The sequence below is a fragment of the Lissotriton vulgaris genome, chromosome 7 (genome assembly GCF_964263255.1).
Source record: "Lissotriton vulgaris chromosome 7, aLisVul1.2, whole genome shotgun sequence".
Lineage (NCBI taxonomy): Eukaryota > Metazoa > Chordata > Amphibia > Caudata > Salamandridae > Lissotriton > Lissotriton vulgaris.
The window spans coordinates 1,477,990,482-1,478,016,681 of record NC_141695.1 but is presented as its reverse complement, the minus strand read 5'-3'; the positions used below and the strand labels follow the sequence as shown (position 1 = coordinate 1,478,016,681).

Genomic DNA, 26,200 nt, shown 5'->3' with positions numbered 1-26,200 from the left:
GTGCGCGCCCAAATTTAGATAAAGTTTCTACACGGAAATAGTCGTCCTCTGGAGAACATGCCTATCTACCTTGAGGAAAATGGCAGCCCTATGGATTACCTCAGAATAGGTGTCAAGTCGCATGGAGGTGCCGACCTATCTAGGTAATGATCCTATTTTGGATCCCCCAGAAAATCGATGTTATAGGCTTCCTACAGGTCATCAGTGGGCATCATGTTGAATGGTGTATCATCATGATCATCTGGGGAAGGGGGCTTCCCTGTCCATATGAGGAGCAAGGGGAACCCTTCATTGACTATGGCAGTTGTGAAATGTTGGGGGTGAGGAGATGGCCCAAATGGAATGGAGATAGTGCCCCTGTTCTTGTGTTTCTTGCATTTGGACAGAAGGCTCAAAGACAAGTTCCTCCTTGAAGTTAGTCTTTCACTTGTGAGGCAAAGTCTCTCCCTGAGATGGAGGCAGTCTCTCGGAAATCTTGGCGATGTGAGGATGAATATGAGGGTGACACTTAAGTCCCATGTTCAATTCCCCTTTGAAGGCATTGGAGGATAGGCTCAATCCTGTGATAGGATGCGTGTACCAAGTGCTTATTCGGTATTGATGATCAAATTGTGTTTTTGAAGCTGATGGCTTAGGCACCTAGGGTGTTTTCAGATCTGAAGGTGCTTAGGGCCCAATGGAATTTACTACATAGATGTCCGTTTGGATAAGAGGCTGGCGTTGGCACTGGCTTCAAAAGGATTATCGGCTTCAGGGCCTTTGGGTTCGATGGGGTAGGGCCCGTGGACGGGGCAGCATCGGCTCTAAGGTTTTAGATTGATGCCTATCAGTGCCAAAGGGCAATGGGGCCCCTGAGGCCTGAGTCTTTGTCAAAGGCAGTGCCCTGTTTCAACTTGATGCTTTTTGGGAGGCAAATGTGATTCAGCTTCAGCCCTAATTACGCTCCACGCTGAGGTCTTCATTGGGGGCCCGGAGGCATGAAGTCTCTGATAGCCTGGAGACCTTCAGGCTCACAGTCCGAGCCGGACAAGAAGATGGCATCTTGACCAGGTGATGGTTGGTGGAGTAGATGGCCCAAGGGCCAGACCTCTTCCCCTCCCGCAAAGCTGGGGGAACCCGGGTCCCCAAAGATGTCTTGGGTGTCATGAAAAATCCAACTCTGCATCTTGTGGTGTGCCCATTGTCTCTCCTGTCAATATTGAATTGCCTTTTTCAAACAGAAAGCCAGGTACGCCTTGCACGGTGTTGCTATGGTCCGGAAACAGACAACGTTTACACACCTGGTGTGGTCGGTCCAGGGGAACTTTGCTTCACACAGAGGACAATTCTGAAAGGGTTCCGTCCCATCACTAAGTGAACATCTTCAGCTGCAAAAGACGAAGGTCATTGAGGACATGGCGCACGAGGCCCTGGCGAAGCAGGAGGCCCCACAATGCTTAGAGCCAGTGTAGATCAGTCAACAGAATGTAATGGTAGAGAAAAGAAGGCAACAACTGTTTTTCAGATATTGGCATCAAAGAATATACCAGCTAGGCCTGAATGGAAGCAAAGAAACATGTTGAACTCTTAACCCGGGCTAAGTGTGTTTGAACCGGACTGCGAAAAAAAAACAATATAACATGGAGTCAGAGCGCTTATGCATTGCCAGCTAAGGTAGGAGATATTCTATACTTTGTGACTCGAAAAACTTATTCAAAGAAAAACAACTTGCAAATGCCCGAACCCAACACTATATGACAGGAGTAGGCAGATCATGTGTCTCTACGGTAATACATGCCAAGAACAAATACTTACCATAAATGTAACCTTTGTGATTTTCAAACACTCTTACACGGATTACAGTTTATGTGCAGTGAATGACTGAAATGTTGCGATCTTAGTAACATTATATCACTCAGTGATGATTAACACCTGCAAATATTAATGACCTGATAACCATCTTAATGTACACAAAATGTAAATGTATGAAAGCGTCTTCAGTCAGTAACAGATCAGGCTAAACAATTACACCAAGAAGAGCTGTGCATTCCTAAAAGTGATTTACACTGCAGAAATGTATCTTCTAAGCCTTCGCAGGAACAAATCAAATTTCTATAAAACATTATTAATATGAGAACATCTACATCCATCAGATACTTTATCTAATACAGACCTGAATGCTGCATGTTTGAATTTGCTTGCAGCTGCGAAGATCCTCCATTCACAGGCGTACCCGCTGTTGAAGATGGCCCCTGGCCCGGCATAAAGTTCATGTTTGGTTGTCCTGCAGCAAAGCCAGGTGGAAGGCGTTTTGCCATTCCTTGACATAAAAGTAATCCATTAGATATTTATGTCATGTATGTATGCGTCTTTACACACATATTACAGACTGAAAAGGTAAACTTATCAGTGAACACTGAAGCAAGGAGTCTTTGAGGGATGTCCACAATAACACACCTATCTGGAGGTGGGGGTGTGAGCATTTGCTCCTCTCTTCCATGCAATCAAATTCAGCAAGTCACAATAGGGCAATTCATTTTTTATAACACAAGACAATAATCAAGAATAGTTTGAATATAAGTAGTAATTTTATTCGCATCAGACTCTGTGTCAATTCATTGTAAAAGGATTTCACTATTTTAGAAAAATGAATAGCCAACACGTGTTTCACCCTATGTGACAAATTAAGCCAGGGCTTTCTCAAGGCTAGTTATTGTATTCAGCAGTCATTGAGTCAAAAAGTACATTTATGCATTCCTATTTGCTTCAAAAGACAAGTGCAAACATCCAAGGCATGTAGTGTCCATATACTGTCTGTAAACTGGAGAGAAGTCCCATGGTAATCCCTTGTGAGTCAACGAAGCGGGACTTCTCTCGAGTCGGGTTGCTTCTTGGCCAATGCATAGTAGAGTACGATACATCTGGAGATGGCCCGCTTCTGCACGTCCTCTCTCTTCTTCGTACTGACATACCTGACAAAGAGTTGGTCGTCCACCCGGTACTCTCTCATGCGGTCAAGATAGAACGGCAACGCTCTTTTTGGGTCCAGTCGGTGAAGTCACTCCTCTTCTTGAGAGGGATGTGGCAAAGCTTTAAAAGTAGGGAGGGTGGGGGCATGTCCAAGGGCCGAAGGAGGTGGACGCACGATAGAGAGGCCCTGTGAGTCTGTAACACATACCACCGATTAATCCCGACACGAATCTTAACTGCATCCCAGCCCCACAAGCTGAAGCCCGAGATACACTAGCAGAGTGATTTCCAAGCCAGCGCTCCAATCCGTGGCGTGAATTTTGAGGAGAAAAAGAACTGCTGCTTAAGGCAGATCAGAAGCCACAGACTCGATTATCGGCCTGGGCCATGGGGCGGCTGTAACTGAAAGTGGACTAGAAGGGGACGTGCAGAGAGACTGGCACCACCATCTACATGGATCACTGCGCCCGCACTGCAGCCCGGAGGTGAGCGCATCGACGAAAAGGAGGCACACTCTGGACCAAGAACGTAAACAGGCTGAAACGATTGTCGGAAAGTGCGGAGGGCCGCCATCTTGATCTCAGCGGCCTCCCGGCACAGTAAGCAGTAGTTTTCAGGTACATGAGCAGTTAAACCGGCCCAAACAATCAAACTGACCTGTTTGAAAATCTAAAGAGTGGCATGAATATTAGCAATGGAGTGATCCACCGAGGCCATAGAGTCATCGTCCAACGAAGGATCGGGGATGGGGGGGAAATAAAAGGAGACCAGACTCAGTATTGGTTGGGGATTCCCCTTGCATCTCAGTATCCTCCCCCAGCTCCCAAGGAAAAAGTAAGAAGCCACAGGAGGCCCGACCATAAAAGAAATTGATGCAGTCCTAACGAACCACCAGGTACCTCTGACTAGGATGTGGGCCTGGACTTACACATGGTACAGGAGAAGTCACAAGAATACCCACCAGCCCTCTAACAACAGGCATCGCCTTGGTTCAGAACAACCAATCAAACAATGGAGGGTTAAGAGTGTGGAGAGAGAGAGACCCTTCGAACGGAGGGGTAAACCATGAACAGCCCCCGAGGGAAACCAGACAGGCCGAACGGGGTGAGTGACTACCGCGCTCCGAGATCAGTGTGCTAAGTGATTGTCATGAGGTGGAAGCCGGGACTTGTGTGCTCTTATTCATTGCATGTTTGTGTATTTTTAAAACTGCACTGTAATTTCGTTTTTGCACACACCTTCGTTTTTTAACTTGTGGCATTTGTAAATTGTAAATTTACCCTTGCGCAGCACTGACCTGACTTCCCTTGCCCAGCTACTTGGTCTTTGCCCCTTTAGCCCCACTGCAGCCGATTAGGCGCTGCTTGGGGTTTGCTTTCTTAGCGCCCACCATCTTGGGTGAGGAGCAGGCGAGCGGACTAGTGCTCGGCCCCTCCCACCCCAGCAACTACAAAATGGTCCCCTCTCATAGGGAGCGCAGCGGACGTGCGCAGCAGGCCCGCTGGCAGCGCGCCAAAGGCAAGCCCGTCTGCGCCCGTCCGTGCCAGGCCGGGCCCAGGGGCCGGGGACGCTGGGCGATTCCTCTCCTACCCTGCCAACACCCTCAGACAGCTACAGCTTTCATACCCTCCGCCTTCTCCTGGCACAGTGAGGCGGATTAATGCCGCTGGCCTCTCTCGCAGGGCGCTCAATTCTCCCAGCAGCCGCAAGTATACTGCGGTGCCGGTAAGGAGTGAGATATCCGTTTGCGCAATGTACCTGAACACACGTTCCCTGGTAAAGCATCAATCTGATATCTTCATTCTCCTCACCAATGAAAAACCCGATATATTACTAATTACAGAGACATGGCTAACTGCTGATTCCCACCCCGATATCCTGGCGGCCTTCCCCCCAGATTATTACATCCTCCATGCTGACCGCCCTTCAGGTCGCCCTGGGGGCGGGGTGGCAGCCATCATATCGAAACAATTCAAATTTATCACCACGGCATCTCTTGCTCTTCCAGAGGTGGATAATCTGATCATTAGCCTGGAAACGGAGGTTGGCGCCCTCACACTCATACTCTTATACCGGCCCCCTCACCCCATGCCCTCATTCCCCACTGCCATGAGTGAACAGCTGTCAAACCATCATGCCATAATCGCTCTTTTTGGCGATTTCAATTAATGGTTCAATGATGATAAAGCTGGCCCTCACGCCACGGAATTGTTTGAAGCTTTTACCAGTCTCAATCTGACTCAGCAAATTTCCGTGCCCACCCATATAAAGGGTCACACCCTCGATCACATCTGGACTCATGACTTAGTCCTATCCCGGCCAGTCATCTCCCCCTGTGTCTGGTCAGATCACCATTTAATTGACACCACCATTACTGTCAGTGGCAGGTGGATCATCGCATAAATGGAGCTCCTACGACTCCCAAGGCTTCCTCGCGGTCCTGGCCAATACTCGTCCCGCCACCAACACTGATGCCAGTGTTGATGCAATGGAAGGCGACATCTGTAACTGGCTAAAGACGACCAGTGACCAGTTCGCTCTTCTAACTAAATTCCCATGTACTAGACACAGTAATTCACACAGATGGTTCTCCAGCTCTTCGTGGCGGCACGCAAAGAATATAAAAGTGCGATTTCCTCGGCTAAATCTTCACATTTCTCTGACAGAATTCTGTCCGCTCATAATAAATCGAAGGAAGTTTTTAAGATTATGAATGAGCTTACCACGGATGACAGAACTCTACCTACTCAGACCCCAACCCAAGAGACTTGCAACACCCTTAACTCCTTTTTCATTGAGAAAATTGACAAAATCAAGAACTCCATTCCCCCCCTCACCCATGCGCTGCCACCAGACACTTCTCTCATCAACCCACTGTCCCTTACCCAGTTCCCTGCCCTTGACCCCAACACTTTAGCCGAGCTTGCGACCCGGGTCAAATCAGGAACTCCCAACGATTGCTGCCCTCCCTCGGTCCTCCGGGACGTCTGTCTCAAACTGCCGGATCATATACTACCCTTGCTGAACGCTTCCCTTAAGACTGGCACGGTTCCCAGCTCTTTCTAGGAGGCCATCTTAGTGCCTCTGTTGAAGAAACCAGGTGCGGAACCCGCCGATCCCTCCAATTATCGTCCTATATCCCTCCTGCCCTACCTGTCCAAGCTCCTTGAGGCCCACGTCACTCGGTGCCTTTCAAACTTTGTTGAGAGCTCCTGCTATTTTGAGCCTAATCAGGCCGGCTTTAGGCCGGCCCATTCAACCGAGGCCGTCATCCTGGGAGTATTGGACGCCCTGAGGGGGAACGCTGACAAAGGGACACCACAGGCCCTTGTGCTTCTGGATTTGTCAGCTGCTTTCGACACAGTGGACCATGACATCCTTCTCCACCGTGTCGGACAGGCCGGCATCCAGGGTCCTGCCCTCGAGTGGATCGAGCCTTTCCTCGCCGGCAGAGCATAAGCCGTGCGTTTAGGCCCTTATACGGCACCCAAGACACCTACGACTTGTGGAGTCCCTCAGGGCTCATCCCTCTCTCCCCTCTTGTTTAACCTATACCTCCGCCCACTGATTCATTCCCTCAAGAGGTGGGATATCACAGTGTTTAATTATGCTGATGATTTGCAGAACATCTTCCCTCTAGACTCTTCTGATGCTGCTAATAGCTTCCAAACGGTCATGATCCACATCTAGCAGTGGATGAACCACAACCAATTGAAATTAAATCCCGGAAAAACTGAGCTTATTCTCCCCGGGAACATCCCAGTATACTGGGGCCCTCAGTTCTGGCCCAAGGAGCTGGGCTCCCCCCCTGCCCGTGCAATTTTGGTGAAGAGCCTAGGGGTGGTCATTGACGTGGAGCTCTCTCTTAAGGCTCAAGTAGGGGCTGTGATTTCCGCCTGCATGTTCCAGCTTCGTAAAATTCGTAAAATAGTCCATCTACTACTGCATGCAGCACTGGTCCAGGTCGTCATCTCCCTAGTACTATCCGGCCAGGAAACTTATGGTGTCAGTGCACTCTATAAATGTAACTTAAGATAAGATAAGATAAGAATGTACCCAGGGGGCCCAGAGTTGAAAAACTAAGAACTACCACCCCCCACCTCCCTGCATACCTATCTACCATACCTACACCAGCAAACATGTCCGGGGCAAGACGCAACAAACCGATAGATACTATGCAAAAAAATGCAGATGCGGAAACTACAGCCAACACAGATATGGCGGCAGAAACCAGGCCAGAAGGGGGGGGGGAACCCCACAATAAAGGAAATCATGGAAGCTATTATGGGGGAACGGACCTTACATGAAAGGAGATTGTGACAAAGTAAAAACCATCGAAGCAGTCACCTCCGACCACCACGATTCAAAAATGATGCAACAACAAATTAAAGATCTACAAGCTTCCAGGCGAATGATTGAAATAATACCAGACGCCTACGAGGGTAGGTCACGTCGCAATAACGTCAGAATCCTCGGGGTCCCTGAGCAAGCAAAGGGGCCTGCAGCTGACCTCTTCGTTGAAGAACTCATCACCAAGCAACTACAGCCAAATTGCCTCTCCAATTTCTTTCCAATTGAGAGCGCACATAGGGTCTGAGGAGGTAGACCAAAACCAGGGCCACTCCCCCAACTACCCCCCCCCCCCCCCTTCCCCGAGACCACTTTTGGCTAGACGTTTTAATTTCCGAGTCAGAGACATTGCATTGCAAACGGCTCGTACTAGACCACCGGCCAGATAGGAAAACATTGTCATAACCTTTTTAGGTCTCGCACCTGTTGTCGGCGGCTCTGCTTACAAGGAGACAAGAGATGGGCATGCGCAGCTTCAGGAATCTGATCAGGTTGCGCGCGCGTTCACCATCTCCTGTCTCCCTTGCAAACCTCTGTGGAGTAACTTTCACTTTCCCTCTTCCTTTTGCCATGGGATCCAGGGCCTGTCAACGCGCACCGCCTCCTAAAATAGGCTCCCTGGCACGACCACAACCAAGCGCCCCCCCCCCTCCCCCCCAGGAAACGCGCCCTGTATAAGAGCCTCCTAAAACCGGCTCCCTGGCACGAACAAATCCACCCCCCGCCCGCCCAGAAGAAACGTGCAAACTCATCCGGTTCCAATGCGACGCTCTGCAGGGCACCCTCAGCATACGTGAGCCCTGCAGAAACACACCCCGCCACTCGTACTTCAGAAGACTTTCACCGCTACGCTACCCTTCCTCATGGGAGCCCCGCGTGAACGAGCACGAACAGCCTCTTCCGGCCGCATCACAGGCCCCGCCCATGTCACAGGCAAGGGTGACTGACTTCCTGCTTTTGCCCCGTGCTCTACTGCGGGCCCTGCCAGAGGAAGTGCCACCCGGCCCGCGGGCCCTTCGCTAAGCACTGGCTGCTGCCCCTGGGCCCTGCCGAGGACGGCCCGCAGGGAGCCCCGAAAGTCCTGGCAGCCGCCGGGCCGGTCACTTCGCGCAAGTTTCCCACCTGCGCCAAACATGAGCTGGAAAACTACAGCATTTACTGCGTGACCTGCCGCGGGCCCGTCTGCTACCTGTGCCTGCAGGAGGGCCGCCACGGGTAGCACGAACTCTAAGCGATGGGCGTCATGTGGAAGCAGCACAGGGTAAGACGAATGGTGTGCCAGGCAGCGGTGACCGACCACGCGCTGCACTGATCTATAGAGAGAGCATAACCGCATACATGTATAATGAGGGTCCCATGGCGTCCAAGGTTACCAGGTAACGCCATATTATATTCAGTGTATGTGTACAGTGCATTTTTTTTATTTGAAGGAACGTGCCTTTCACCAGTACGTTGCGTGCCTTTCACCAGTACGTTGCATGCCATTGTTTATTGTAATACGCCCAGCTTCAAGTGCGTTAAGGTAACCATGTTGTTCCTGTTTACATGTCAAGAGCTTTACTTAATCTTGCTTTTGACAGCAGTCCGCACGGCACCCGAGGGCACTGGACATGCTGCAATGCTGAGCTCATTATCGCCCCACCCCCTACCTTGTCCTTGTGGATGCTGCCTCCTCCTCCCCTACTGCTTGTTATCTCTTAATTTTCTCGCCCCTCTTCATGAACAACCCAGTCCAATCCCCCAATCCCTATCTCCACGTTCTCTCTCCTCTCAAGCAAATATTTATTTCTCTTTCCATAGTTTCACTTCCCCTCTCCATTTCTGCCCCCATCACCTCTTAGGCAATCTCTCTAAATCTGCCCTCCCAAGCTCCAACTCTCTCTCCACCCTCTTCTCCTACACTCCTATATGTCCTTCTCGCAAACTCCATTCATCAAACTGTCTTTCAATTACAGTCTCTCTTCCCCGACTTTCGATGACTTCCTGTTTCCACTCTGATCGCTCTCTCTCTCCCCCTAGCTCTGTCTCTCCCCACACGTCTCTCGCTCCTGCCTTCCTGCCATTCTGTTTCTCACCCCATAGCAAATAAAGCACACTCCCATAACAAACCTGGTGTTTTCGCATCAGACAGGGCACACCAGCCTGTGTGAAAAACTAGGGACGGGTGGGGTTGTGAAAGAAAACGTTCAGGGGAGATATAAAAAAAAAAACAATACCAAACGTGGGAGGTTAGGGCCTAGCCTGCAGGGGGTAACCAAACTTGTTATGGGTATCAAAAGAGAACTGGGTTTAAGCGTGCACCATCCTAAATAGCAGTAAAAAAAATTGGGAATCTAGTAATCACCATCAAGCAATATATTTTGTAACAATGAATAATACAGGACAGAAAAAATCAGTCAAAATCCTTCAGAATCTGAGAATCTTCGTTTCTTTTTATTGTTCAAATCATCATAATGAAAACAGCCGACAGTGTTTCGTAGGTACTAGATAGGTACCATAACTTTCTCAAGGCTGAAGATAGATAATATCTGCTGTGAAGACAAGCTGATGAAGGAGAGGAACAATCGGGTAATTCCAAGAAAGCTAAAAAGATGTAAATTCACAAATCTTCACAACATGAAATCCAAAGGGGCACCAAATGTAGTAGCGTCAAATAATTGATGTCTGTAAGATAATCATCCATAAGATCAGGACGATTACAAGCAGACTAAAAAGATGTATATTCACAAGTCTTCTCAATATTAAATCCAACAAGATGCACCATATGTAGTTACGTCAACTAATAAATATCTGTAGGTTAATCATCCACGAGGTCAGGATGATTGCTATTGTCAAGCGCAAAATAGTCCAATCAAATGAAGAGTGGCAAAGTATGTAACCACTCCGATATAAAATCTCGGGGCTCCGTGTAGTTCCAGATAACCGTATCCGATACCTTGGAGCTTGTGTTAGGAAAACGGCGTCCCACACGAAGAATGTAAGGGCATATACATCTTTTTAGTCTCCTTGTAATCGTCCTGATCTTATGGATGATTATCTTACAGACATCAATTATTTGACGCTACTACATTTGGTGCACCTTTGGATTTCATGTTGTGAAGATTTGTGAATTAACATCTTTTTAGCTTTCTTGGAATTACCCGATTGTTCCTCTCCTTCATCAGCTTGTCTTCACAGCAGATATTATCTATCTTCAGCCTTGAGAAAGTTATGGTACCTATCTAGTACCTACGAAACACGTGTCGGCTGTTTTCATTATGATGATTTGAACAATAAAAAGAAACGAAGATTCTCAGATTCTGAAGGATTTTGACTGATTTTTTCTGTCCTGTATTATTCATTGTTACAAAATATATTGCTTGATGGTGATTACTAGATTCCCAATTTTTTTTACTGCTATTTAGGATGGTGCACGCTTAAACCCAGTTCTCTTTTGATACTTACATGCTGAGATTTTTTCTCAACACATTGGTCACCCCTGGTAGTGAGTGACGTGGGCTGTTGTTGCACTCCGCTAGTATTATTATACTAGTTTAATATTTATTGTCCTCTTAACTGTTCTCAACTCTACACGTGCTTGTGATTGTGAGGATATTCCTCTTAGAGGGACACCACTACCTCTCTTTTTGCCTTCTCCAAACTTGTTATGGGGGAGGTTAATTGGTAAGGTGGTGTTCTATTCCACATGGGCCGTCCCAAAAGCACACAGGGCACCGCTGTCCGTTGTTGCTGATCCCCCTCCTCCCCTGCAACCCCCTTGTGTTCTTCCCCCAGCACTTTTTAACTCATAATGCACAGCAGTGTAGGGTGCAGTGTCACATAGCTTAAAGAAGAAAACAAACTCCATGAAAATGTGTTTGTGTGTAAGTATGTCTTATTCGTATTCAGCAACCTACCAGAAAAACATTAGAGTGCAAATACAGCGTCAAAGCCAGAGGGACAGGCAACACAGGATAACTGGGTCCTGAGTGTGGAAGGGTCTGGTTGCTTTGTTGTGATGAGAGGTGTGTCTTTAGCCCCTTCCTGAATTGGAGTATGGAGGGGCCAGTTCTGATGGTAATTAGAGTGTTATTTCAGATCCTGGGTTTATAAATGAAGAAGTCCTGTTGCTTTGTGTTTTTTTTTTTTTTAACCAATTCATCTCCAGTCTGATGGTGCATAATTTATAATATATACTGTATCCTTTTTAGAAAAGAAAAACAATATAGAAAACAATGTCATTTACAATGCTAATAGGTCAAAACAATGTCACTGCGAGACCTATTGCATTGTAAATGCTTGTTTCTCAATTTTATGGTCAATGTCCAGATGCAGAGACATTCTTTTCTGGGAATCAAGAGAGAACTCAAGAGATAGAGGGTTGAAATATTCGATGTTGATCCCAGCAAAATTGTGACGTGAAGCTGAGGGAAAAGTCTGTTTTTTTGGTACCCCGGAATTGGCGCAGGAATGGCTGGGCGGGTGGAGGCCTGTGAAAGGGAACAATTTCAGGCAATAGAGGGAGAAACCTTCCAAAAAACAAACTGGTCTGGAGGATAGTGCAACACAGTTACCTAAAATCGACAATCCGGAGGGATGAAGACGATGTCACAGCATTGAACTTAACTAATATGCATGGCCATCGATAAAGACACTTGAGGGAAATCTTAAATAGCGTCCTCACTGAACGGCAATGGCTAGAGACCGGCTAAGTGACAATCTTTTATAATGTTTGAAGTAATGGGGCTGGAATGTAAGTAGCATCATGCTAAGGCGGTGGGTAAAAGAGAAAAGAGTTGGCCCCTCTACCTTTCTTAAATAAGTTTTGGGATAGGCCGACAGGCACTCTGCATATTTGGGGACATGGGTAGTTTTAAGCCCAGTTTGCAGGGAAGCAGGGAGGGGGGAGTTTGGTTGCACTTATGCTTGATAAGTAGTTTAGTGGTAGTCATGTCAGAAATGTGAAGTTGTGCAGCAATTGATGCGAAATACCTGCATGCCCTTATCCAATCCATTATAACATCAGAATACAAGATGAGGTGCTACGGCACTGTAGGGGAGGATAAGCCACTGGGGGAAACCAGCTTCAACACAGATGGATCAACCAGTAGAAAACGGAATTCATTTGCTATTGTGGAACATTAATGGCCTAGGGGACAAACTTAAGAGAGGAATCGTACTTCAATTCATAAAAGACATTCCCCTGACGTGGTATTATTACAAGAAACCCATCTAATCAGTAACACATGTAAGGCGCTGACCAGGTGGGGATACAAACTAGTGGTGCACTCCGGATTTACTACCGGATGTAGAGGGGTTGGGAACCTGATGAGAAGGACTTTCCCCATGCCAATAGATCACACCTCGACTGACCCTCAGGGAAAATAAGCAGCAACATCGGGTAGTTGGGAAGGCCAGGAATTCACAATAGTTTCTATGCACGTCCCCCAAAGCCTGCCAACACTAGCATTTAAGGATCTGGGGAATTTATTACTAACTTTCCCAGAGATAGACTCCTGATAGGAGATTTTAATGCTGTAGTGTCAGGACGGCTTGACTGACATCCACCTTGAGACACACAGCTGCCTTTCCCAGACTTCCTGGGAGCAATGGGATTGGTAGACGTATGGCCAGTCCACCACTCCAATGAGACACAGTTCACATTCCATTCGGGAGCTTACAACAGGGGCATTTCGGACCACTTGCCAACATGGGCCCGGGTGGGAGCCAGTGAACAACAGGTGGGGAGAATGACCCCAATCAACCCTCTGCACCTTAAAAACCCTGCAGTCAAGAAAAAGGTCTTGCATGAAATACAGCTTCATTTTCAAGAAAACGAAGGCTTAGTAGAGTCCGCCCAGATGCTTTGTGAAGCTTTCAAGACAGTGGTGAGGGGTTATGCTATTGCCACAATAGCAGGGACCCGAAAAGAGAAACAGGCTAAACTAGTTAAGCTGGAGGGAGATATTCTACATCTGGAGGGTAGGCTGAAAGATGACATCTCGGGGGAGATTAAACACAGGTTAGATATGAAAAAGAAAGAACATCACGATCTGGTAACAGACGCTGCTAAAGCACTCCACAGAGCTACTCTCAGTAGAATATACGAGGTCGGGACAAAGTAGGGAAACTACTACCTTACCTTACTGGCATGGCTGGATAAGCGAGACCAAGCGAATAGACTTGTCACTGAACTCACTGTAGAAACAGGGGAAACACTGAAGGACACACAGCCAATAGCTGATGAGTTCGCCCAGCACTTTACGCAAAAATACAAATCTACCAACACCGTTCCAGAATGGGAAACTCAGGCCTTGTTGACAGACATGCCTCACAACCGAAGACTCAAAAATGTTAGATAGTGATCTCACGAATAAAGAGGTGGCCCAGGTCAATAGGGTGCCAGCAATCCAGAAAATGGATGGGGCCCAATGCCCTCCCTATAGAGTTTTACAAATTAGCACCAAGCAAAATTGCACCCTACCTCAAAGCCATGTATTTAGAGAGTCCCAAAATAGGTGGTCCATAAAGCAGGCTGGCCTAAAAACAAATGCTCCTAGTACCGTCCCTCTCACTGCTCAGTGCTAAGGCCAAGATCCTAGCAAAGCTACTGGCCATACGCTTGATACAGGTAATAACGCAATTAGTGGACCCTAATCAATCAAGCTTTATGTCGGAACGAAACATGTCTTCAAATCACAGTTGATTACGTGGATTACTGAGGAGTGTAGACACACTAGGGAAAGATGCAGTGGTGATGTCCCTAGATGCCACCATGGCATTCGCCACAGTTGAATCTCCCTATTTGTTCGCTGTCCTTAGAAAGATGGGATTTGGACCCAAATTCATGGGCTGGATCAAACTTCTATACACTAACCCGTTAGCACAAGTAGTGGTAAATAACAATAAGCATTTGCAATGCAAAAGGTCTCGCATTAGGAAAGTTTGAGCTATTGGTATTGTAAATGACACATTTATTATTTATGTTTTGTTTTTGAAAATAGCGAAATTAATAGCTTTGTCATTTACAATGCCAATAGTTATACCTTTAGAAAATGTGACACCTATAGCATTTGTAATGCAATATGTGTTGTATTTACGTAACTTACATGTATTGATATTACAAATAACAATGGCTTTTAATTTGTTTTAATAATGAATACTTCAAAAAAAGTTATTGTAATTTATAATGGCAATAGCTTAGACTTTTGTAAATAACTTTTGTGAAGATTATGTTCAGTGTATTTTATTGTGACGAAAATCCAAGAACAAAAGTGAAATATTAACATCTTTTTGTTACATTTGTAATAAAGCTTGAAACATTGATAGAACATATTTGAACCAGTTGTTGTAGAATGGTTGCACAGATTGTGGCTGTGGTGGCGCTGAGTGATCTTGTGATGGCGAACGAGTGATGCTGTGACGGTGAACGGGTAATGCTGTGGCGTTCAGTGACGCTGTGGTGGTGCATAGTAATGTTGTGGTGCCCCTGAGTGATGCTGTGGGGTGCTGAGTGATGCTGTATGCTATGCTATGGGAGACCTTACTTCATAGCGCTTGCTGGGACGCGCTCACCTCTGGCTGGTCACTGAGAGGAGGACTTTGCTAACAGCTCGCCGCACCCGCTCCGCGGGTGCCGCTTCGCCGACAAGAGAGGAGGAGTGGGAGACCAACACCACCAGAGGGCTGCAGGGCTGCGAGCGTATCAGGGACTCCAAATCCCAGGAGTCCCTGAGAGACCGCTGACCACTTCCGGTCCGCTCTCCCTGCCGGCCCGCCCACCGCCCACCTGAGGGTTTGTTAAAGCCCCACCAGCGGATCTAACAACTGGGAGACCTTACTTCATAGCGCTTGCTGGGACGCGCTCACCTCTGGCTGGTCACTGAGAGGAGGACTTTGCTAACAGCTCGCCGCACCCGCTCCGCGGGTGCCGCTTCGCCGACAAGAGAGGAGGAGTGGGAGACCAACACCACCAGAGGGCTGCAGGGCTGCGAGCGTATCAGGGACTCCAAATCCCAGGAGTCCCTGAGAGACCGCTGACCACTTCCGGTCCGCTCTCCCTGCCGGCCCGCCCACCGCCCACCTGAGGGTTTGTTAAAGCCCCACCAGCGGATCTAACAACTGGGAGACCTTACTTCATAGCGCTTGCTGGGACGCGCTCACCTCTGGCTGGTCACTGAGAGGAGGACTTTGCTAACAGCTCGCCGCACCCGCTCCGCGGGTGCCGCTTCGCCGACAAGAGAGGAGGAGTGGGAGACCAACACCACCAGAGGGCTGCAGGGCTGCGAGCGTATCAGGGACTCCAAATCCCAGGAGTCCCTGAGAGACCGCTGACCACTTCCGGTCCGCTCTCCCTGCCGGCCCGCCCACCGCCCACCTGAGGGTTTGTTAAAGCCCCACCAGCGGATCTAACAACTGGGAGACCTTACTTCATAGCGCTTGCTGGGACGCGCTCACCTCTGGCTGGTCACTGAGAGGAGGACTTTGCTAACAGCTCGCCGCACCCGCTCCGCGGGTGCCGCTTCGCCGACAAGAGAGGAGGAGTGGGAGACCAACACCACCAGAGGGCTGCAGGGCTGCGAGCGTATCAGGGACTCCAAATCCCAGGAGTCCCTGAGAGACCGCTGACCACTTCCGGTCCGCTCTCCCTGCCGGCCCACCTACCGCCCTCAGACCCTGCTATATCTGGGGCCACTCCTCCCGCAGCGCGGGACGCAGCCCGGAGCGAAGACCGGGCTAAGAGCGGGCCGTTTGAGGCCGTTCGAGGACGGCAGCGGACGGCCCTGGCCCACCCCCCTTGCTACTCCTACCCCGCCTGTTGATCTACCATTGTGTTAAGCTAGGCCAGCTTAATAGAGGCAACCTATCTAGCAGGGTGTGTGAGGGCCCCAACACCATCGTAAGCATTATGAGCACTAGGATGACACGTAGCAAGGCCGCCAAAGGTGGTTCACAAGTCAGTGGTCCTATGGATGACTTCATCACTCGCACTAATATAGCTATTGATGAAGAAATATCCAAACTCCAAACTCGGGTATCCCTAGAACTGGCAGCCGCACGTAGGTTGTCCGAGGTAATGGCCCACTCGAAAAAATCATCCCTAGGCCATATAGCCTCTGCTGTCACCCCTGCTCGCCCTGTTCGCCCAGATAGCATCATTACTCAGGCCGATTTACATCATCCCCCGATCACTTCCTCTCTCACTCCGCCCTCAGAGCAAACACGCACTTTAGAAGAGCTAAGTTTCCCTGTACTTCCCCATACTCAGTCCCCCACCCCTAACTCTCCTGCCCAAGTAATTCCAACTACTTCCTGTGCTACTGGCGCGCATTCTAAAAGAAAACGCCAATCACGCTCAGCCTACTCCTGCAAAAAGGCTAAAGTGGCAGTTCCCCAACATCTTACAATGGCTAATACTCAGGCATGTACTGTCTTACCTGAGGGTCCCTTAAGATCACAGCCAGTATGCCAAAAAATGGGAGATGGCCTAGCTAACATCACCCCAGAGGTTGAGGGGTCGCAGGCGCTGGACCAGGGACAAAATGAGAAGGAATTCATAGACCAAGTCTGGGAAACACTAAAAAAACTTCTCTCACCACTCGACTTAAGATTGTCTAGGATAGAAAACAATCTACTCGAGATGGAGAAGAGCATTATTGCTCTGGCCACTCTTGGCCTGAGAAATCTTGAAAACCAGGGCGTGTCCTTATCCGATTCACAATTGCCAGCTCCTGCTGTACAAGCTGAGCAGCACCCCGCTCCAGTACCTGCTGCTGCAAGGCCTGTTCCCAAGCCGAGGACGGTGGCTGTGGATCAAATTTCCACGACCGCTAAACCTCAGGCTTCCAAACCGCAGGCTCCTGCACGGAATCCTAAGCCGCAAAAAACAAATCCAAATCTGGCACTACCTACTAGACCCCACCCTATTGAAACCCAGGGCCCTCGCCCAAAAGAAAATTTTAGAGGAGGCTATATAGATCTTCCTCCAGAGGCCAACGAATATGTAGTTGTGTTGACAGGTGTCCCTGTCCTCGGCACTGACCAATACGAAAACCATTGGTCTTTGAAAAACAAAACAATGCACTGGCTCAACGTTAATAGACCAGCTCCTAATGGCAAGAGAAGCCGGGTAATGATGGTCCGTAGAATACCCTGGGTGGGCCCAACAAAGAAATCCAAGCAAGGGGACTGCGTAGTTGTAACTTTTGATGACCCACATACGGCACGCCATATTTGTTCTTGGCCAACTAGCGAAGAATCCCTTGTCATCCCGAGGCCGTTATCCTACTTTTACCCTCCACGCCAAGTACATACCCAAGCGGATAACCGGTCCTTGGTGCAGCACCATCCATGGAACATCCATCCTACGAGGCCAATGGACACCCTTTTACATTGGAATGGCCTTTCAACCTACAACAGATCTGGAGGCCTGGAGGAGGTCGATTGACTTTTTGCGCCCCCCGCTTCCCCACAACTAGAAAAAGCTTTGTCTCCCATGGACACAGAATTATCTGGAAATCAAATTTACAGCCCACAAAATAACGATGGCGGGCTCCTGATTCGCACGCCACGTGTCTTGGATCTGACTAAAACGGCTACTCCAGACTGTATAAGGGTGGAATTATGGCCAGACACCCACTGCCTGACCCCACCTCCTCCTGCTCAATCCAATCTAATGGAGATCAAACTGCCAGACAGTGCTGCCCCCACTGAACTATATCGGACTAAGATCCCCCCAATACCAACTATCCCGGATGAAGAAAATTCTTCCTTACTCACTCACGTTCCTAAAATCTCTCCACCCGGTGAATCCTCACTGAAGATCTTAAGCTGGAATGTGGCTGGCCTCGAACGTAACCTTGACAACCCGGAATGGAACACCTTCCTGGCACCCTACGACATTTGTTTGCTACAGGAAACATGGTGCCAGGAACCTAGACATAGAGTGGGTTTCTCGACCTTCTACGTCCCGGCTGTTCATCAACAAGGTTCCAAAGGACGCCCGTCCGGCGGTCTCCTTATTTGGATTAATATAGCTCTAGACCTCAGCGTTCTCCAAAGAACTACTGAATCTCCTGACCTCCAATGGCTAACACTCCATCACAAAGGGGGAAGGAAGCTAGAACTGTTTAATATCTATTTAAGGGACAGCAGGAACGGAGGATCTTTAACCTTATTAGGTCTAAGCAACAACCTGGCTGCCTGCGACGCTGACTCTTTCGTCCTGCTGGCAGGCGATTTTAACTGCTGTTTTGAGCCTCTAGCTATAGAAGATATTCTGGACACTAATGAGGAGGATAATAGGAGGGGAATCCCCATCTTGAACCTTGACCCGATCCCGAAATGGTCACAAAGGGTGATCGATATAAACGCTCTCTGTATGGAGTATAATTTGAGAGCAACAAATGGGCGTTCTAGGTCAGATCCCATGGGTGCCCACACATATAATAGGACGGGCCACTCTTCCAGAATTGACTTTGTCATGCTCAACTATACCCTCTGGTCATACCACCAAGACATGGAGGTTATAGAAACCTGTGATAGTGACCACAACCCTCTTGCTGTAACCATTTCTGTTCCCTGGCACCAGGGCTCTCAAGAAACCACCAATCAGATATGGAAATCCTCACGTGAGATCCTCCCCTCGAATTGCGGGAGACGTCTCAAATGGGCAAGAGTCGCAGCAGATGAGGCACGGATGACACAAGCTGAAACCATCCTACTACAGGCTGAATCCAAGTTTGGTACTACAAACGGTGATAGTAAGAAGTTTTTATCACTATTTTTAGAGACAGTAACAGCACTAAGTGGGCTATTCACCATTTCGAAACCCAGCGCTAGAAGCGCTGCAAAAGGCGTCCCGAGAGCAAATGGAAAGTGGTTCACAGCGAATTGCCGAAATGCTAAGAGCGAACTCGTGGCCGCAGTAAAAGGGAAAGACCAAGCTGTCATCAGGTCTGCAAGGAAATTCTACAGGAAATCTGTGTCTGAGGCCATGCGGTCATATGACTTCAATTTTTGGCGTGATCTAACGGAGGCAAGTACAAGGAAAGATGCCAAGGGGTTTTGGGACTTGCTAAGGTCAAGAGACAAGCCCATAGATCATCAATTGACTTGTAACATCCCTGGCGCTGTCTGGTTTGCCCATTTTTCGAACTTGTATACAGCACAAACAGGGCCCCCCCAACCAGACCCGCTACCATGGTTCAGTTCCACAGTCCTCCCACCAAACGAAGTTGCATTCACCGCCGTAGAAGTAGAGAAGGCAATTAGTTGTATTGTTCCCAACAAAGCGGCAGGCCCGGACGGGATCCCGGGCGATCTGATAAAAAATAATCCCCCATTTTGGAGCAGACTAATTGCAGAACTACTTAATGAGGTTACGTTGGGGGGATCTTTCCCTGATTCCTGGAGGGGCGCTGAAGTCGTCCCTATTTTCAAGAAAGGCAACAGGGAAGACCCAGCCAATTATCGCCCCATCAGTTTGTTGGACACAACGCAAAAGGTGGCGGGGAAAGTGGTATTGGGCAGGATTCTGGAGTGGGTGGACGACAACCAGATATTATCTGATTTCCAAGCGGGATTTAGATCAGGGACAGGCACCGTCGAGCAGACTTTCCGCCTTCTAATGCTCTACTGGAAGGTAGTGGTGCTAGGAGGAGGCAGTTTATATCTAGTCTTTATAGACTTAAAAACGGCCTTCGACCTGGTCCCACGAGCATTATTGTGGAAAGTCCTTGACGGTCTAGGTCTACCTCCCTACCTTCTGGCCTTATTGATAAAATTCCATGCAAACAACTTTCCTCAAATCAGATGGGGTGCCCAGGGAGAAAAAACACCGTGTATCCCAGTAGACAGGGGCGTCCGCCAGGGGTGTGTGCTTGCCCCCACTCTGTTTTCGCTGTACGTAAATGGAGTGGTGGAGCATCTTTTACAACATCCTGCTGATGCACCATCCCTGGCTGGAAGGAAAATCCCGACACTCCTGTTTGCCGATGACACCCTCCTGATTTCGAAGACACCCATAGGCATACAGGCGCTACTTACCAGCTTTAAGGCCTTCTGTGATACCAAGGGCTTAGCAATAAATATTGGCAAGACCAAATTTCTTGTCCTAAACCCCCCGAAGAAATCTGTAAAACCCCCCACTCTAGACTCTGTTCCATTAGAACGGGTCAAAGAATTTGACTATCTAGGCATACGCCTCTGTGATAGTATGAATTGGAAGGCCCACCACCAGAAAGTGTTTCTAACCCACAAGAGGGTTGTTGGCGCTTTACTTAAAGAACAACGTGCCTCTTCCACAAAACCGATCGGGGCACTTCTTGACATTTATAGGGCCAGGGTTGTGAGTGCAGCGTTGTATGGTGCAGAACTTTGGGGAACCCAGAGAGTGGACACTTTGGCCCACCTAGAAAATAAATTTCATAAAGACTTGATGAGGTTACCCCAGAGCACTCCCACAATCCCACTCTTGCTCGACGCAGGTACCCGCCCTATCTGCGACCAAGCTAAACTACGCCCCTTATTACTGTGGTCCAGAATTTGGAACGTTCCTGAACTCCACAGCTATGCGGATGCCCTAAAAGACGTCTTGTCCCTTCCTGGCTGGCACAAGATTGCCTGGCTTAGAGAGGTTAAGAAGGCACTCATCTTGCTTGGTCTAGGATCTGCGTGGGAAAATAAAACTGCACCTCCCAAACAGGAATTGAAGAAGGCCTATTGGTCCTGGGTCGATAGCGAGAGACTGGGTAAATCAAACCATCCAAAAACTGTTGCCAACTTCCTGATGGTTAAATGTAACCCCTCCAGAGAAGCTTATATGGACCTGATACACAGTTCTTATGATAGGGCTTTATATTTTAAATTCAGGGTTGGGGTTTTACCTTTATGCCAGTTTACTTCTACCTGGAAACCACCCTTGCAAACTGTTCCCGACTGCCCATTTTGTGAGCTGAAAACAGAATCCGTTGCACACTTTTTATTTGAGTGTCGAGCCTATCTAGCTCCCAGACGGAGGTGGTTGAAGCCTCTTTTCAGGAGCCTAGGAACCCGTTCACACCTGGAAGCTTTGAGAATACTGCTCTCAGACACAAGACCCTTTTTTGCCATTTGTATGGCAAAATTCCTAGGATGGGCTTGGCGTATAAGAACCACTAAAAATCTGATGATCCAATAACGTCTCCCCCTTTTTTAACATGTTTTTCTAGTCCAACGGACAGATCTTTTTTATTGTACAATGAATTGTAAGTTGTTTGTTCGATTATTGTTTTATATTGTGATGTTTTGCTTTTATGATATGTTTTTATATATCGAAATAAAGCTTACTTACTTACTTACTGCTATGCTATGCTATGTTTTGCTATCCTATGCTTTTATTTGTTATGCTATGCTATGCTGTGTTGTGTTTTGCTATGCTAATTCTATGTTTTGTTATGCTATGCTATGTGTTGTTGTGTTTTGTTATGCTATGTTTTGTTATGTTATGCTATGTTTTGTTATGCTAGGCTATGTTTTGCTATCCTATCCTATGTTTTGTTATGCCATGTTATGTTTAGTTTTGCTATCCTAGGTTTTGTTTTGTTATGCTATGCTATGTTTTGCTATCCTATGCTTTGATTTGTTATGCTATGCTGTGTTTTGTTATGCTACTTCTAGGTTTTGTTATGCTATGCTATGTTTTACTATGCTATGTTTTGTTATGATATGCTATGTTTTGTTGTGTTTTATTATGCTATGCTTTGAAATGTTTTTTATGCTATGCTATGTTTTGTGTTTGGTATGCTATGCTATGTTTTGCTATGCTATTATATGTTTTGTTTTGCTATGCTATGTTTTGTTGTGTTTTGTTAAGCTATGCTATGTTTTGTTGTGTTTTGCTATGTTTTGTTATGCTATGTGTTGTGTTTTGTTATGCTATGTTTTGTTATGCTATGTTTTGCTATCCTATCCTATGTTTTGTTATGCTATGCTATGTTTTGTTGTGTGTTATTATGCTATGCTTTGTTTTGCTATGCTATGTTTTGTTATGCTATGCTATGCTTTGTTTTGTTTTGTTATGCTATGCTAAGCTTTGTTTTGTTATGCTATACTATGTTGTGTTTTGTTATGCTATGCTATGTTTTGTTGATTTGCTATGCTATGTTGTGTTATGCTATGCTTTGTTTTGTTATGTTATGCTATGTTTTGTTCTGTTATGCTTTGTTGTGTTGTGTTTTGTTATGCTATGCTATACTATGTTTTGTTATACTATGCTAGGTTTTGTTTTGCTATGCTTTGTTTTGTTATGCTATGTTGTGTTGTGTTTTGCTATGTTGTGTTTTGTTATGCTATGCTTTGCTATGTTATGCTATGCTTTGTTTTGCTATGCTATGCTATGCTGTGTTGTGTTTTGCTATGCTATGTTTTGCTTTGTTATGCTGTTTTGTTTTGCTATCCTATGCTTTGTTTTGTTATGCTATGTTTTGCTATCCTATGCTTTGATTTGTTATGCTCTGCTATGCTGTGTTTTGTTATGCTAATTCAATGTTTTGTTATGCTATGCTATGTTTTACTATGCTATGTTTTGTTATGATATGCTATGTTTTGTTGTGTTTTATTATGCTATGCTTTGCTATGTTTTTTTATGCTATGCTATGCTATGTTTTGTGTTGTTTGGTATGCGATGCTATGTTTTGCTATGCTATTATATGTTTTGTTATGCTATGCTATGTGATGTTTTGCTATCCTATCCTTTGTTTTTTTATGCTATGCTATGTTTTGTTTAGCTATCCTATGCTTTGTTTTGCTATGTTTTGTTGTGTGTTATTATGCTATGCTTTATTTTGCTATGCTATGCTGTTTTGTCATGCTATGCTATGCTTTGTTGTGTTATGTTATGCTAAGCTTTGTTTTGTTATGCTATACTATGTTGTGTTTTGTTATGCTATGCTATGTTTTGTTGTGTTTTGCTGTTTTGTTATACTATGTTTTGTTATGCTATGCTTGTTGTGTTATGTTATGCTATGTTTTGTTCTGCTATGTTTGGTTGTGTTGTGTTTTTTTATGTTATGCTATGTTTTGTTATACTATGCTAGGTTTTGTTTTGCTATGCTATGCTTTGTTTTGTTATGCTATGTTGTGTTTTGTTATGCTATGCTTTGTTTTGTTATGCTATGTTGTGTTTTTTTGTTTTGTTTTGTTATGCTATGCTATGTTGTGTTTTGCTATGCGGTTTTGTTTTGCTATCCTATGCTTTGTTTTGCTATGTTTTGCTATCCTATGCTTTTTTTGTTATGCTATGCTATGTTTTGTTATGCTATGCTGGTGAGGGTGAGTGAGGGTGTGTGAGGGTGTGAGGGTGTGAGGGTGTGTGAGGGTGTGTGAGGGTGTGAGGGTGTGAGGGTGTGTGAGGGGGGTGTGAGGGTGAGGAGGGTGTGAGTGTGAGGAGGGTGTGAAGGTGAGAGTGAGGGGGTGTGAAGGTGAGGGTGAGTGTGTGTGAAGGTGAGGGTGTGGGTTGTGAGGGTGAGGGGGTGGGGGTGGGTGTGAGGGGGTGGACTTGAGGGTGTGTGATGGTGAGGGTGACGGGGGTGAGGGTGCGGCGGTGGGGGTGTGAGGGTGGGGGGGTGAGGGTGTGTGAGGGGGTGAGGGTGGGTGAGGGGGTGAGGGTGGGTGAGGGTGTGGTGGTGCGAGGGTGAGGGTGTGGGTGAGGGTGTGAGGATGAGAGGATGAGAGGATGTGGGGTTGTGAGGGTGTGAGGGTGAGGGGGTGGGAGGGTGACGGGGTAAGGGTGACGGGGTAAGGGTGACGGGGTAAGGGTGACGGGGTGAGGGTGACGGGGGTGAGGGTGACGGGGGTGAGGGAGTGCGAGGGTGAGAGGGTGAGGGGGTGCGAGGGTGAGGGGGTGCGAGGGTGAGGGGGTGTGAGGGTGAGGGGGTGTGAGGGTGAGGGGGTGCGAGGGTGAGGGTGAGGGTGTGCGAGGGTGAGGGTGTGCGAGGGTGAGGGGTGTAGGGTGAGGGGTGTAGGGTGAGGGGGTGTACGGTGTGTGAGGTTGAGGGTGTGTGAGGGTGAGGATGTGTGAAGTGAGGGGGTGTGAGGGTGTGTAAGGGTGAGGGTGGGAGGGTGTGAGAGGGTGTGTGAAGGTGAGGGGTGTGAGGATGTTGGTGTGGTTGAGGCTGTGGGGGTGTGTGAAGGTGAGGGGGTGTGAGGGTGTGGGGGTGTGAAGGTGAGGGGGTGTGTGAGGGTGAGGTGGTGTGAGGGGGTGTGAAGGGGTGATGGGGGGTGAAAGGGGTGAGGGGGTGAAGGGGGTGAAGGGGGGGTGGGGGTGAAGGGGGGGTGGGGGTGAAGGGGGGGTGAGGGTGAGATGGGGTGTGAGGGGGTGTGAGGGTGAGGGGTTGTGAGGGGGTGAGGGGGTGGGGTGAGGGTGTGTGAGGGTGAGGGGGTATGAGGGTGATAGAAAGCCAGAAATCTAGGCAGCGGCGGAAAGGAAAGATAAGGCAGACGTAATATAAAGGTGTCTAAAACATGAAGCACGGTGTCCGTGAAACAGACACAGTGCTAATATACAAGCGGAGGGAAAACAAAAAGAGTCCAGCAGGAATGAAAATATATTTAAAAACAAGCTCTGGCATTGTGTGGCGCGGGAGCGGATTCCTTTGAAGTCTGATGGGGTGGGGGGGGCGGGGTAGCGGGAGCCTTTGAACTCTGATGCTGAGGCACGGACAAACGGTGGTGCGCAATGTGCACGCGAGGGCAGGGGGGCGGCAGCCTTTGAAGTCTGATGCCGAGGCACAGACAAATGGTGGTGTGTGACGTGGCTGGCTTGTGCACGCGCTTGTCTCACATGAACTGTGCCCAATCCGCAGTTTTGGTAGAATTTTCAGACCGGTTACTAGAATCTCGTCGCAATGCTTACACATTGCTCAGCGAGACCTAAAAAAATCACCAGTCTTTGCTCTCTTAAGAGGAACAAGGCAGGGATGCCCGCTGTCACCGTTGCTCTTTGCGTTGATGTTAGAGCCACTGGCATTGTGGATACGTAACATCCCACTGATAAAGGGACTGAGTTGGTCAGAGGGGTGGGAGGACCTCACCAACCTCTATGCAGACTACATACTGCTGTATTTGTATCTCCCAATTCATCAATACACAGAGTCCTTAATATATTCGAAAACTTTGGGAAATACTCAGGCTACTCAATCAACTGGCCAAAATCAGTAATCTTTGTTCTGAGGGGAGAATTTCCACCTCTACCCAAGTGGTATGAGATAGCGAGAGTACCAGAGGATTCAACAAAATGTTATAATCATAATCTCCTACCCCCGTTACGACGCCTGAAGATGAAGAGTGACGTGCGCCATTGGAAAACACTTACGCGGTCATTACTGGGCCGAGCGGCATTTGAAATGATGTCCCTGCCACGTTTTTTGTATGTGTTCCATAATTCACCAAACCCAATTCCAACCCCCTACTTCAAGGAAATGAAAAGCAAGCATAGAGAACTCTTTTTGGTAGGGAAACCGCCCCGCATAGCAACCCTAAAACAGGTGAAGGGATGCACGATGGGGGCATAGGACTCCCTGATTTTAGAAAGTACTATTGGGCTGCACAATTAGTAGCAATTAACCACTGCATGTATAGGCCATACGAAGACCCAGCATATAGGATGGATAAGTGGGTGCTACCGGAGGGGAGTTACACTAGTGCTCTCTACACCACACCAGCACGACTACAGATAAAAGGCCCAACCAAACACTCAGTCCAAATGTAGCATGCCGTAAATAATAGCCTGGGTTGGGCAGGGAGCATCAGGCAGGCCACCTCCCTATGGGACTCGGAACAATTAGGAAGCCTGAGGTAAACAAAGGGATTTGAACGCTGCGATATAATTGGAATCTCTCAGATGGAAGGCTTGTGGGAATGGAGTGTAGTAACTCCCTTTGCT

The 26,200-nt window shown here is 47.7% G+C and overlaps 1 protein-coding gene across 3 annotated transcripts in view; it reads right to left on the bottom strand.

Moving 5' to 3' along the window:
* The window catches only part of NCOA6 (nuclear receptor coactivator 6), a 444,043-nt gene that overhangs the window by 180,113 nt on the left and 237,730 nt on the right, over positions 1-26,200 (bottom strand). For all 3 annotated transcript variants that reach the window (XM_086932282.1, XM_086932279.1, XM_086932280.1), the window contains exon 8: positions 2,153-2,299. In XM_086932282.1, coding sequence (XP_086788408.1) covers positions 2,153-2,299 — 147 coding nt within the window. The remainder of the gene's footprint in view (positions 1-2,152; positions 2,300-26,200) is intronic.